Below are 14989 nucleotides of genomic sequence, written 5' to 3' on the forward strand. Positions count from 1 at the left end.
TTCAGTCGGAACCGAAGAAGCTTCTTGGATGAGAAGCGAAACGCCTTCAAGGAAAAACAAAGAAAGTCCAGTTGACTTCTGAAAAAAAGCACTTTTTTGTGATGAGAATCTTCATAGACACTTAAGGCCGACTCCTCGCAAAAGCCAGGAATTCAAATTAAAATACAGGTAGTCCTCAACTCATGGCCGTAAGTGATCCCCAAATCCCCACTGCTAAGCAAGACTTGTTGTTCAGTGAGTTTTGCCCGCTTTTACGAACTTTCTCGCCACGGTTGTTAAGCAAATCATTCCGTTATTAACCGAAACTGGCTTCCCACATTGTTGGAAGCTAGTTGTGAAGGTTACAAATGGTTATCACATAATCCTGGGACGCTGCAACCGTCATAAATACCCTCCAGTTGAATTTTGGTCAGTGTGAAAAACGGTCGTAAGTCACAAATTTACCGTACTGTTGTAACTTCAAATGGTCACTAAACGAATGGTTGTAAGTCGAGGACGACCTGCACTTTCCCAACCTCTCCACCATCTCTCAGACTTGCTTACCTCAAAGCCGTCCGGCGCCTGCCCTTCCTGTCCCGGCAACGACGCCGTTGTCCCCAGGAATCCAAACATTTTGTCTACCATGTCCGAATCGTTCACGGGTTCGTTCCGAGCCTTCTCCATCTTCTGCAGAAGTTCCTTCTTCCGACGGGCTTCCTCTTTCTCTTTGATCTCTCTTTCCGCGTCTTCTCGAGCCAGCTGGGCTAGGCGCAACTACAAAGAACGACAAGGAGGGAAGATTCACAGAATAACCGAATAAAACAGACCTCGGAGATCTTCTAGTCCAGCCCTCTGCCCAAGAAGGAGACCCAGGGGTGGGATTTGCCATCACTGTCCTAGCCTATTTAATCTTCTGTTGACTATGTTCCAGGCCACATCTACCTCAGTCAAGATGAATGAGAAACTTCCAGTGGTGTTAAAGCATGAGAAGCTGGGAAGGATCATGTAATGTGTGAAAGCAAACAGTGTCATGTACTGTTGTGACCCAGGCCCAAGTTGGTAGTAATAAACTTAGTCCGTGGAAAAACTTTATTCAACTCAAAGTAAAACAAATGCCTCCCAACACAAATTCCTCAGTTATCTCACAAACCTTGGTCCAATTAGGCAAACGTCCGGAAGCCACAAAAACAAAGACGTAGACGAAGCAGAAGATGCAGCTACCAATGTTGTTTTCCGGCAAAGCTGAAACGTCAGTGCTGGTCTGTTTTAAGCCTTATGGGAGGGGGCCAATTATCTCTTGGCCCTACTCCCGAGTTGTCCTCTCTGCTTGAGCTGCTCTTGCCTTCTGGCAGCTCTTCTCATATGTGCATTAGGAACAGGCTCCTCCTGTTCCTCTGCCTCACTACTGTCAGCCTCTGGAGGCTCTGGAGTCCGCACCTCACTCCCCGATGGCCCTGACCCCACCTCAGCCTCATCACTGTCTAACTCTGTTGCCAGCTCTGCCGACGGACCAGAACATGTACCAGAGGCATGACAGAGGCTTCCAAGATTCACAAGTATGTGAATCTTTTTTTAAAAAAAGAGTTGTTATCAACCTTAAAAGCCAGTGGAGATAGAAATGGTCAAGGTAAGGATGTCATGGAGAAGAAGGAGTTTATTCTCCATAGCAACAAGAATCTATGGGTGGAAGCTTTGCAGCGAGAGCTATGAACTTGAACCAAGGAGGAACTTCCCAACAAGGGGAGCCATCAATCGGTGGAAGAACCTATCTTCTGAAGTCATGGATGCTCCACCTCTAAAGGTCATCAAAGTTTGAACCACCATTTGTTTGGGATGGACTGAGGATTCCCACCCTGGACAAGGATTCGGCTGGAAGATCTCCAAGACTCCTTCCAATCCAAGGAAGCTATGAATATTCTATGACTTCCAAGATCACTAGGAGCTATGACTCTATGTTCTCCAAGGTCCCTTCCAGTCTGAGGAATCAATGACTCTATGTTCTTTAAGGTCCCTTCCAGCTCTTAGACGTCTATGGTTCTATGACCTTCAAGGTCCCTTCCAACCCTAAGAATCTGATTCTATGACCTCTGAAGTCCCTTCCAATCCTAACCGTCTGTGATCTCCCAAGTCCCTCTAACGCTAGAAGTCTATGACTCTATGTTCTCCAAGGTCCCTTTCAATCTGAGGAATCAATGACCCTATGTTCTTTAAGGTCCCTTCCAGCCCTTAGACGTCTATGGTTCTATGACCTCCAAGATCCCTTCCAACCCTAGGAATCTGATTCTATGACCTCTGAAGTCCCTTCCAATCCTAAGCGTCGATGACTCTATGATCTCTCAAGTAACTCTAGGAGTCTATAACTCTATGTTCTCCATGGTCCCTTCCAATCCAAAGAATCAATGACCCTATGTTAGGGGTGTCCAAACTTGGTAACTTTAAGACTTGTGGACTTCAACTCCCAGAATTCCTCAGCAAAGCTGAGCTGGGGAATTCTGAGAGTTGAACTGCCAGAAATTAAAACTCCCAGCAAAGCTGGCTGAGGAATTCTGTGAGTTGAAGTCCACAAGTCTTAAAAGTTGCCAAGTTTGGACACCCCTGCCCTATGTTCTTTAAGGTCCCTTCCATCCCTAGACGTCTATGGTTCTATGACCTCCAAAGTTCCTTCCAACCTTAGGAATCCATGATTCTATGACCTCCAAGGTCCCTTCCAACCCTTGGAATCTATGGTTCTATGACCTCCAAGGTCCCTTCCAATCCTTGGAGTCTATGACTCTATGACCTCTAAGGTCCCTTCCAACCCTTGGAATCTATGATTCTATGACCTCTAAGGTCCCTTCCAACCCTTGGAGTCTATGACTCTATGATCTCCAAGGTCCCTTCCAACCCTTGGAGTCTATGATTCTATGACCTCCAAGGTCCCTTCCAATGCTTGGAGTCTATGATTCTATGACCTCTAAGGTCTCTTCCAACCCTTGGAGTCTATGACTCTATGATCTCCAAGGTCCCTTCCAACCCTTGGAGTCTATGATTCTATGACCTCCAAGGTCCCTTCCAACCCTTGGAGTCTATGATTCTATGACCTCCAAGGTCCCTTCCAACCCTTGGAGTCTATGATTCTATGACCTCCAAGGTCCCTTCCAATGCTTGGAGTCTATGACTCTATGACCTCCAAGGTCCCTTCCAATCCTTGGAGTCTATGATTCTATGACCTCTAAGGTCCCTTCCAACCCTTGGAGTCTATGACTCTATGATCTCCAAGGTCCCTTCCAACCCTTGGAGTCTATGATTCTATGACCTCCAAGGTCCCTTCCAATGCTTGGAGTCTATGACTCTATGACCTCCAAGGTCCCTTCCAATCCTTGGAGTCTATGATTCTATGACCTCTAAGGTCCCTTCCAATCCTTGGAATGTATGAACCTACTTGATGTTTCTTTTCTGCTTCCTCCTTGGCTTTCTTCGCACTCATTTCCTTCCTCAGCCGTTCCTCTTCCAGCAGTCGTAATTTTTCTGCTTCCAGTCGTCGGTAATACTACAGAAAGAAACACAATATTGGCACCAAGCAATCCATGGATTTATTTCACCAACCAGTCTCAAGTTTCTTGGGTTTAGAAAACTTAGAACTCCGCCGCCTTCGATATGACCTGAATTTAACTCATAGAATCATCTATTGCAATGTCCTTCCTGTTGAAGATTACTTCAGCTTCAATCACAACAATACAAGAGCAAACAATAAATTTAAACTTAATGTTAAACGCTTCAATCTTGATTGCAGAAAATATGACTTCTGTAACAGAGTTGTTAATGCTTGGAACATACTACCTGACTCTGTGGTCTCTTCCCAAAATCCCCAAAGCTTTAACCAAAAACTGTCTACTATTTATTTATTTATTTATTTATTTATTTATCAAACTTCTATACCGCCCTTCTCCCGAAGGACTCAGGGCGGTGTACAGCCTTCATTTAAAACAACCAATATACACATTAAAATAACCATTAAAAAGCTTATTCAATAAAAGGCCAAATTAAAACCGTCAATTGACCATAAAAATACCCAATAAAATTACCATTAAAAGTTTAAAATTTAAAATTTAGAATTTAAAAAGTCAGGCCAGTCCCGCTTGTATAAATAAATAAGTTTTCAGTTCCCGGCGGAAGGTCCGAAGGTCAGGCAGTTGGCATAAACCGGGGGGAAGTTCGTTCCAGAGACCTCACCCCATTCCTAAGAGGTCTGTAAGGGGCGTTCATAAAAGAGCACAAACGTGCCTACCGTTCCTGTCCTATTGTTTCCTTTCATTATATCCAATTTATACAGTTATTACATGCTTATACTCATATATATGCTTATATGTTATATAGTTGCTTCATGCTTATGCTTATGTATGCTGTTATGACAAATAAATAATTAAATAAATAAAAAGTTGGCTGGGGTGCGTGTAGATGAAATGGTTGAGTGGTTGAAGTTAGGGATAAATGAGATGGATTTTGGAGATGTGCAAATAGCGTTGTTATTATTATTATTATTATTATGGTTGGTCGCACCATATCAGCCAAATGTTTATAGATTGGATTTGGCCTTTTCGTCACTTCAGCCATCAAATTTTTAATAGTTTCTCTGAATATAGAATACAAAGGAAAATCAAAATAATAGGAAGATAGGGGAGGAAAAAGAACAGAGGAGAAAGTGTAGGGCAAAACGATATCTCTTGGTTGGTTGGTTCTGCAACCCAACAAGACAGACACAGACTTCAGAGGATCATTAGAACTGCAGAAAAAACAATGGCTACCAATCTGCCTTCCATGGAGGACCTGTATACTGCACGAGTCAAGAAGTGGGCCGTGAAAATATTTACGGACCCCTCACATCCTGGAGATAAACTGCTTCAACTCCTACCCTCAAAACGACGCTATAGAGCACTGCAGACCAGAACAACTAGACACAAGAACAGTTTTTACCCGAACGCCATCACTCTGCTAAACAAATAATTCCCTCAACACTGTCAAACTATTTGCTAAGTCTGCACTGCTATTAATCTTCTCATCGTTCCCATCACTCATCTCCTCCCACTTATGACTTGTAGGACTGTAATTTTGTTGCTGGTATCCTTACAATTCATACTGATATTGATTGTTTCCTGATTGCTTATTTGTACCCTATGACTATAATTAAGTGTTGTAAGTGTTGTACCTTGATGAAGGTATCTTTTCTTTTATGCATACTGAGAGCTTATGCACTGAGGACAAATTCCTTGTGTGTCCAATCACACTTGGCCAATAAAGAATTCTATTCTATTCTATTCCCTTTTTGTACATACTTTGACGTTTTAATTTTTTAAATTGTTGTAAAGTTTGTTTCTGCTTTTGTTGTTTTGAAAGTTTTGATTGTAATGTATGTAGGCTGCCCAGAATCAAATAAATAGGAAAAAAATGAAAGAAAAGAACTGACCTCCGACTCTTTTTAGCGCAAGTAGCATAAGAGAATAACATTACAGCCTCAACTTTTTACTTCTACATAATAATGCAGGACTTCGACAGCTTCCTAACCTCTGGACCTTTCGCCGCGAGCTGAAGACGTACTTATTCTTTCGTGCAGGACTGGCATAAAACTATTAGTAATTTTAATTAGGTTTTTTATGGTTTTAGCGTGTATTTTAACTAATGGGCCAAATTGAATAGGTTTTTTAAATGGATTTTTAACTGTATATTGTATGTTTTATTGTGTTTTTACCTGGCTGGAAACCGCCCTGAGTTCTTCGGGAGAAGGGCGGTATAGAAATTAAATTATTCTTATTCTTATTCTTAATATATACTAGCCATGCCTGTAACAACAACCGTATCTAATCAGCGAAACCCACACTGAACAAATGGGGCTATCTGGTGGCAATTTGCAATTGTGGTGACATGTAGACAACAACACAAGTGTATACCTGCTCTTTGTCTCCAGATCAGTGCACACCTGAGTGCAACGGAATGCAATTAATGTTGCTAGTTTCTGGGTAAGATCTGTTTAATGTTTCTTTTAATCTTCCATTTAATAGTTCAATTTTTATGTCATATATAGCATGCCTTATTTTAATTGTGATGCTTCTGACACAAACGAACAAACAGCAAATCTCAAAATCAAAGTTTCATTTTTGTCTCCACCTCAAGCACAAAGTCCAGAAATGGTTTCCAAGTTAATGTTTCTTTGTTTTGTTTTTTTACTAAAACAGTCAGTTTTAGCCATTTAGTTTCTGGGCAAGATCTGTTTAATTTGTACATCTTTTAATATTCTATTTTAAAGTTTTTAATTTTCATGTCGTATAGCATGCCTTATTCTAATACTGACAAGAATAAACAAACAGCAATGCCCAAAATCAAAGTTTCCATTTTTCCCCCACCTCAAGCACAAAGTCCAGAAATGGTTTCCAAGTGGAAACAAAGTTAGATGTGTTCTTTTCTTTGACCAAAACAGTCAAATTTAGTCATCTCCTATCTCCATCAGTTTTGCCATCCAGTTGTGACATTTTTATCACCTACCCAGTCCTTCCTTAGGATCTGGGATAGGCAGACATTGTGGGATGGTGTTAAAAGTCTCCTTGTCAGCTTTCCAACCAAGAAATTATTCCCACTCTGGATCTTGTTGGACCTTTGAGGGTTCTGCGTGCGAGTCTTACCTCCCCCTTCAGCCTTTTATACAGCCGCCGGGCAATCATCCCTCGTCCGTAGGCCTGGATGGTGAAGACCGCCCAAAGGCGATGGCGGAAAGCACGACGCACCAGGAAGCCCCGACACCTGGCCTGGAATTCGATGATACGCTGGCGAGCCATGTGGTACTGCCGGTGGAGTTTGCGGGAACGGTAGAGAGCTTGAAGCCTCAGGAAGCCGATTCTCATCTGGAATCAGGAATCACGAAGGACCGATTACAAAACGGAGGGAGGCAGATTTGGGAACATGTTAAATTGGGTTATCTCTGTGTAGGGACATAATAATAGGAGAATAGGTAGAATTACTGGGACACAATAATAACTTGCTGTTTTGCTTCTGTAAGAATTGCTTTGCTAAAAAGTGGAATTGCCTCAGCCATTTGCTCCTATCAGCGATCTCGCTTTCTGTTATCTTGTTTTTCTGTAAAACTCCGAGCCTGGTACCTGTGATGCTACGCACCCAGCCCCTCTGTTGCTAAGCACTCAGCTCCCCTGTTCCTTGCTGCGCAGCCAATGCCGGGCTACAAGGAAATCATGGATCAGCGGGCCAGAATTGGGTCTTCTGAAGGTATTAAAAGCACGCCATACCTTCCCCAAGGTGTGGCTATTCCTCACATGCATTGTATCTGTATGTTCTGGATATAGTTTCACCCAGTATTTTGTTTTGGGCCAAAAATAAAATCTGCTTCTTTTTGCACGCTCTAAGAGTTGTAAACCTAATTTTGCGTAGCTTCTTTTCCAAAAACACCACACTACTAACCAGAGCATACAAAACATTTGCTAGACCAATTCTTGAATACAGCTCGCCTGTCTGGAACCCATTTCAGACATCAATACAATTGAACGTGTCCAGAAATATTTTACAAGAAGAGTTCTCCATTCCTCTGAAAACAACAAAATACCTTATCCCACCAGACTTGAAATCCTAGGCTTAGAAAACTTGGAACTCCGTCGCCTTCGACAAGACCTAAGTTTAACTCATAGAATCATCTATTGTAATGTCCTTCCTGTTAAAGACTACTTCAGCTTTAATTGTAATAATACAAGAGCAACCAATAGATTTAAACTTAATGTCAACCGCTTTAATCTAGATTGCAGAAAATATGACTTCTGTAACAGAATCATCAGTGCTTGGAATACTTTACCTGACTCTGTGGTCTCTTCCCATAATCCTAAAAGCTTTAACCAAAAACTTTCTACTAGTGACCTCACCCCATTCCTAAGAGGACCATAAGGGGCGTGCATAAGCGCACAAATGTGCCTACCGTTCCTGTCCTATCTTTTTGTATGATACCTACATATATTGTTGTGACAAAATAAATAAAATAAAATAAAATAAAAGTCTCGAGTCACACACTCTCTTTGGCTTCTCAGTGGCTCGGGAAAACTTCTGGGACCTTACATCTGCACAGATGACCAATGAAGGAAGAGCAAAGATTGCATAGCAGGGGTCATCAACTTCAACAACTTTATGACTCGTGGACTTCAACTCCCAGAATTCCTCCGCCAGCCATGCTGAGGGCCTCATGGTAGGCCTGGCCCTGAGGTTTCCTTAGAACATGGGGTCTCCAATCTTGGCAGCTTTAAGACTGGTGGACTTCAACTCCCAGAATTCCACAGCCAGCATAGTATAGTTGGCTGAGGAATTCTGGGAGTTGGAAGTCCATAAATCATAAAGTTGTTAAGGTTGGAGGCAACTGTTTTATGGTTCAAGGAGAACCTGAAAAAGTGCACACAAAAAAAAGCCAAGGCAAGAAAATACAGGCAGTCCTCAACTTACGACCGCAATGGAGCCCAGCATTTATGTTGCCGAGTTTGGCCCCATTGAATGACTTTTCTTGCCAGAGTTGTTAAGCAAACCACTGCCGTTGTTAAGTCAGTCACACGGTGGTTAAGTGAATCTGGCTTCCCCATTAACTTTGCCTGTCACAAAAGAGGATCACATGACCACCTCCTGGGACACTACGACCGTCATAAATACGAGTCAGTTGTCAAGCGGTTGAATTTTGATCACAGGGATGCTGCAGCGGTCGTAAGTGTGGAAAAACGGTCATAAAGTCTCTTTTTTCAGCGCTCATTTTACAAATGCCTCGCTTAGCCACAGAAATTTGGGGCTCCATTATGGTTGTAAGTCAAGGACCAACTATCCCCTAAACCAGGGGTCTGCAAACTTGGCTCTTTTAAGACTTGTGGACTTCAACTCCCAGCTTTGCTGGCTAAGGAACTCTGGGAGTTGAAGTCCACAAGTCTTAAAAGAGCCAAGTTTGCAGACCCCTGGCCTAAACTAAACTGAACCCTAAACTAAACTACCAGACTAAATTACACTCAAGTACATTCCACGCCACTCAATTATGCTACAATCCAGTGGCGAAATTCAATTTTTTTTACTACCGGTACTGTGGGCCTGGCTTGGTGGGCATGGTACAGCTTGGTGGTGTTCTGTCCCCCCTCGCCATCGTCCGAGCGATGACTTAATTAGCCGGCACTATCAGCTCTGGCAGCAAACTAGCGAGCGTCTGCCAAGTGTCTCTGTTATCTTCCTTGATGCTGATGAGTTAACAAACAGTACTTCAGCTCTAGTCAAGCAGTTGATTTGCCTGCTACGAAGAGGCACAGTAGCCCTTGCTGCTTTTATATCCTGTGGGGTGTGGCTCCATGACTCAGCACTTCCTAGGCCTGCCCCACCCCTGCTTCTGTTGTTCCCGCCTCTCCTGCCTACAAAACCTAGGGTCCAGCCAGGCCTGATTGCCATCAGCTGGGTCTGAAGGCATGGCCTGGAGTGGGGGGGAAAGAGTCAGGGGATGGAGGCCTCGTTATCTCTTCCACCTGGCCTGTTTCTGGCTCCTGGAGCTGAGCCAGGGAAGCCGGTGCTCCCGAGGCAAGTCCCGACGGCCCTTCCCCCTCACTTTCCAAGTCACTTTCTGGCAGGGGGCGCAGACACAACAGGTGGGCGTGTCTTGGTGGGTGTGGAATGGTTTGGTAGGTGTGGCTTGGTGGGCATGCAGGAGTACTGCAAAATCCCCATTCCCTCCCCACTTCTGGGGAAAGGACATTGCAAAATCCCCATTCCCACCCCACTCTGGGGCCAGCCAGAGGTGGTCTTTGCGGGTTCTCCGAACTACTCAAAATTTCTGCTACCGGTTCTCCAGGAATCTGCTGGATTTCACCCCTGCTACACTCACTCTAGTCCATTGCCCTAAACCGCACTCCACCACATTAAGCAAAATTGGAATGCGGGGAAGCAACCCAACATGGTTAGATCATAGCTTAGTGGCAGAGTCCTGCTCCAGATGCAAATTCTATCCGGTTTGCGGTAAAAAGCGTCCGTTAGGAGCCGAAGGTGGCCAAGGATAGAGTGTCGGCAACATTCAGATATACTTACCGCCTCGTAGTTTCGTCGACAATTGTGGCCTCTCCAATTTCGTTGAATCATGAGTGCTGCATTCCTCACTTTCAAGAAATGAGATCTGGAAAGAAAATCGTAATATCCGTTTGATGCATTTATCCTTGGAGAGGGTCTTTATCTGCTCCGTTTCCTGCTTAGCAACCAACGCTTCACTCCCCCAGGAATGGATGACGGTACCTACACTGGGAAGGAAACGTCTGCCCAGCTCAGAGAAGACCAAAAATCCAATAATAAGCGGACTGTCCTTTTAAAGAGGGGAAAAATGAAAACTTAGGCACTGACATCAGAGTTCTTGAGAAACAGAGTTAATTCGTGAATTGCGGAATCAAAGTTTGTTTGGTTTCGGATCACAAGCATTCAGAAAGAAGGTGGTTAAAAATTAGCCACGATTGCATGTTCAAAAGCTGGTCTCTTTTTACACCTGTTGCACGGACAATGCACAGACAAAAAGGGTGCAAAGCTTCAAGTTCACAGCTGCAGCCCCCGACTTGGCTTTTTCAAACACCCTTCCTTGCTCCCTGCAAATTTTGAATTTTCCTTCTCATTCCAATCGCAGAGAAAAAAAATTCACCGAAGCGGCTTCTTGTTAATGAACTCTTGCCCCCAAAATACAGTCATTCAGCGAGTTAAAATGTCAACATTTCAAAGGTCATTTTGGCGTGTCTTCAAATTAGGTATGCAAAGTACCAGGTAGTCCTCGACTTACGACCACAACGGAGCCCCCACATTTCTGCGGCTGAGCGAGACAGTTGTTAAGGGGGGGTCTTGCCCCGTTTTGCGACCTTTCTTGACACCGTTGTTAAGTGAAGTCGCTGCAGATGTTAAGTCAGTAACAGGGTGGTAAAGTAAATCTGGGCTTTCCCATGGCCAGAAGGTCGCAAAAGGGGAATCACGTGACCCCGGGACACCGTCATAAATATGAGTCAGTTGGCAAGCATCCGAATTTTGATCACATGACCGTGCAACGGTCATAAGAGTGAAAAACGGTCATCGGTGGCTTTGTTCAGTGCCATTTTAACTTTGGTCACTAAACGAACGGTCGTAAGTCTAGAACTAACTGCCGTTGTCCGTTAGCAAAGAGATTTGTCCAGCCACCTTCCGCAAAACTGGATTTTTTTTCTTAGTGGACTTTTGTTTTTCTGAATTCAGGAAGAGTGTCTTATCAGAAACTTCAATTAGGACAAAGTTGACTTCCTTCCCAGACTCCCAAATCCTCTCCAAACATACTTCAGACCAAAATTAGAATTTTTTCCCCCGTTGCTGTATTGAAAGGACGTATGACCCACAGCTCCCTTTGCCTCAAGCAACCAGAATACAGGTAGTCCTCGAATTACGACCGCAATAAAGCCCAACATTTCTCTTGCTAAGCGAAACAGTCTTTATGTGACGTTGGCCCTATTTTACCACCTTCCTTGCCACGGTTGTTAAGTGAATCCCTTGCAGTTGTTAAGTGAACCTGGCTTCCCCATTGATTTGGTTTGTCGGAAGGTCGCGAAAAGGGGATCACATGACCCCAGGATGCTACAACCGTCATAAACATGAATCAATTGAATCAAGTGTCTGAATTTTGATCAAAAATTTGATCAAATTTTTAAGAAAATGTTGGATAGCCATTTGTCTGAAATGGTGTAGGGTTTCCTGCCTGGGCAGGGGGTTGGACTAGAAGACCTCCAAGGTCCCTTCCAACTCTGTTATTATGTTAAGTGAGCACGGGGATGGTGCAGTGGTCGTGTAAAAGTGTAAAAAATAGTCATAAGTCACTAAATGAACTGTTGTAAGTCAAAGATTACCTGTAGTCCTGAATTGGTTATAATAACGGAAATCTTGCAAGTCTGATTCTGCTTGACTTCTTACCCCTTTTCTGTAGTGAGATAGGAAAAGTGTCTGACCAGCCTGTTTCCCAATATTATCTGAGTAACAGAATCACAGAGTTGGAAGGGACCTTGGAGGTCTTCTAGTCCAACCCCCTGCTCAAGCAGGAGACCCTACATCATGTCTGACAAATGCCTTTCCAGTCTCTTCGTGAAATCTTCCAGTGATGAAACTCCCACAACTTCCGAAGACAACTTCTGTTCCATCAGTTGATTGTTCTCACTGTCAGGAATTTTTTTCCTTATTTCCAGATTGAAACTCTCCTTGTTCAGTTTCCATCCATTGTTCCTTGCCTGGCCTTCAGGTGTTTTAGAAAATACTTGACCCCCTTCCTCCTCTCTAGGGCAGCCCCTCAAATATTGGAAGATGCTCTCCTGTCTCCCCTGGTCCTTCTCTTCACTAGACCAGCCAGGCCCAGTTCCTGCAACTGTTCATGTATGTTTTAGCCTCCGGTCCCCTCATCATCCTGGTTGCTCTTCTCTGCACTCTTTCTAGAGTCCCAACCTCTTTTTTTATAGTGTGGTGACCAAAACTGGATGCAGTACTCTAGGTGTGGTCTTACTAAGGCTTTACAGAATGGTATTAGTACCTCCCTTGATCTTGATCGTATCCTTCTGTTAATTCAATTTAGGATTGCATTGGCTTTTTTAGATGCCGCTGCTCACTGATGGCTCATATTTAGCTGGTTGTCCACTAAGACTCCAAGATCCCTCTCTCAGTTCCTGCTATTAAGCCTGGTTTCTCCCAGTCTACATATGTACTTTTGGCTTTTCTTGCCTAAGCGTAAGAAAGTTCAAACTCTTCTTAAAAACCTCAAAATCCACAGATTAAAATAAAATTTCAAGGTCAGCAGCTTTGCCCAACTTCTAAAATTGTGTTTAACGCATCCATGACGCATAGAAAGAAAGGAAATTTAGCCAGGTTTCCTTGGGAATACAAAACCTTTAGCCACATCGGTCACAATTAATACATTTTACACCAAGACATATTAGCCCTCTTCCCAGGTACCTGTCTTTAAATCCACGAACCACTTTCTGAATAAGGATAACTTTGTCGGTAATGGCTTTGTCCCGTTCAATTTCTAACAGCATATCATGGTGATCCTGGGGGGGGTGAAAAAAAAAAGGTAGCCATGGGTTAATTAGGATTAGATCCTAGCTGAATGGCAGCAGAGAGGGCTTGAAGACATCACGCACAAAAAATAATTTCATATTTCGAAATCAGAGAGGAATGAAAAAGAGAGACCATTCAGACAGTCCTCAACTTACGGCCACAACTCAGCCCCAAATTTCCATTGCTCAGCAAGGAAATCGTTAAGGGAGTTTTGCCCCATTTTTTTTGTCAGCTCTTAAGAGAGTCGCTGCAGTTGTTAAACGAATCATGAGGTCCTTAAGTGAATCTGATTTCTTCCAGTTGGCTTGTCGGAAGCCAGCTGGGATGTTACAAATAGCGATCACGTGACCCCCCCGGGACATTGCAACCGTCATAAATACGAGTCAGTTGCCAAGCGCCTGAATTTTGATCCCTTGATTATGGGGATGCTGGTCGTAAGTCTGAAAAAACGTCATAAGTCACCTTTTTCAGTGTTGTTGTTACTTCAAACCATCATTAAATGAACTGTTATAAGTTGAGGACGATCTGAACCCTAGAGATTTCTGTGACTCACTGAAGCATCAACATCTCTATCTGCATAATTACAAGTAGTCCTCGACTTACGACAACAATGGAGCCCAACATTTATGTCGCTAAGTGAGAAATGTGTTGAGTGAGATTTGCCCCGATATTTCTCGCCACATTTGTTAAGTGAATCACTCCATTTCTTAAAATTATTAACCCGGTTGTTAAGTGAATCTGGCTTCCCCATGGACTTTGCTTTGTCGGAAGGTCGCAAAAGGGGACCACGTGACCCCTGGATACGGTGACCGTCATAAGTATGAACCAGTTGCCAAGCATCTGAGTTTTGATCACATGACCGGGGGATGCTGTAACAGTTGTAACTGTGAACAATGGTCATAAGTCGCTTTTCTCAGTGCCCTTGTAACTTTAGACGGTCACTAAATGAACTCTGGTAGGTTAAGGACTACCTGTATTTGCAGTCATTTGTTTTTCCTGGCCTGCCTGGGGAATTCTGTGCTTGATTCCAAGAATGGATTAAGTTCTTGGAATCAGCCACAGAATTTCCCAAGCAGTCCAGGAAAAAGAATCACTGCACATAATATGCAAATACCAACATTGATAAGGAAAATATTTGTAGCTCAGAGCTGAACTGTGGGAGAGGAGAGGAGAGGAGAGGAGAGGAGAGGAGAGGAGAGAAGAGAAGAGGAGAGAAGAGAAGGATGAAGAATAGAACATAACAGAACAGAACAGAATAGAGGGATGGAGAAGAGAAGAGAAGGGAAGGGAAGGAAAGAGAAGGGAAGGGAAGAGAAGGGAAGGGAAGGGAAGGGAAGAGAAGAGAAGAGAAGAGAAGAGAAGAGAAGAGAAGAGAAGAGAAGAGAAGGATGAAGAACAGAACAGAACAGAACAGAATAGAGGGATGGAGAAGAAAAGAGAAGGGAAGGGAAGGGAAGGGAAAGGGAAGGGGAGGGGAGGGGAGGGGAGAGAAGAGAAGAGAAGAGAATGATGGAGAATAGAATAGAATAGAATAGAATAGAATAGAATAGAATAGAATAGAATAGAATAGAGGGATGGAAAAGACAAGAAGAGAAGAGAAGAATAGAATAGAATAGAATAGAATAGAATAGAATAGAATAGAATAGAATAGAATAGAATAGAATAGAATAGAATAGAATAGAATAGAGGGATGGAGAAGGGAAGGGAAGGGAAGGGAAGCGAAGCGAAGGGAAGAGAATGATGGATAATAGAATAGAATAGAATAGAATAGAATAGAATAGAATAGAATAGAATAGAATAGAATAGAATAGAATAGAATAGAGGGATGGAGAAGGGAAGGGAAGGGAAGGGAAGCGAAGGGAAGAGAATGATGGAGAATAGAATAGAATAGAATAGAATAGAATAGAATAGAATAGAATAGAATAGAATAGAGGGA

General features: G+C 43.2%; 1 protein-coding gene across 1 annotated transcript in view; it reads right to left on the reverse strand.

Annotated features, from left to right (window-relative positions):
* The window catches only part of MYO7A (myosin VIIA), a 139980-nt gene that overhangs the window by 69135 nt on the left and 55856 nt on the right, over positions 1-14989 (reverse strand). Inside the window, exons 18-22 of the mRNA XM_058185114.1 lie at positions 12949-13043; positions 10045-10129; positions 6633-6851; positions 3401-3508; positions 544-753 (exon numbers count right to left, since the gene is read on the reverse strand). Coding sequence (XP_058041097.1) covers positions 544-753; positions 3401-3508; positions 6633-6851; positions 10045-10129; positions 12949-13043 — 717 coding nt within the window. The remainder of the gene's footprint in view (positions 1-543; positions 754-3400; positions 3509-6632; positions 6852-10044; positions 10130-12948; positions 13044-14989) is intronic.

The sequence above is a fragment of the Ahaetulla prasina genome, chromosome 5 (assembly GCF_028640845.1).
Source record: "Ahaetulla prasina isolate Xishuangbanna chromosome 5, ASM2864084v1, whole genome shotgun sequence".
Lineage (NCBI taxonomy): Eukaryota > Metazoa > Chordata > Lepidosauria > Squamata > Colubridae > Ahaetulla > Ahaetulla prasina.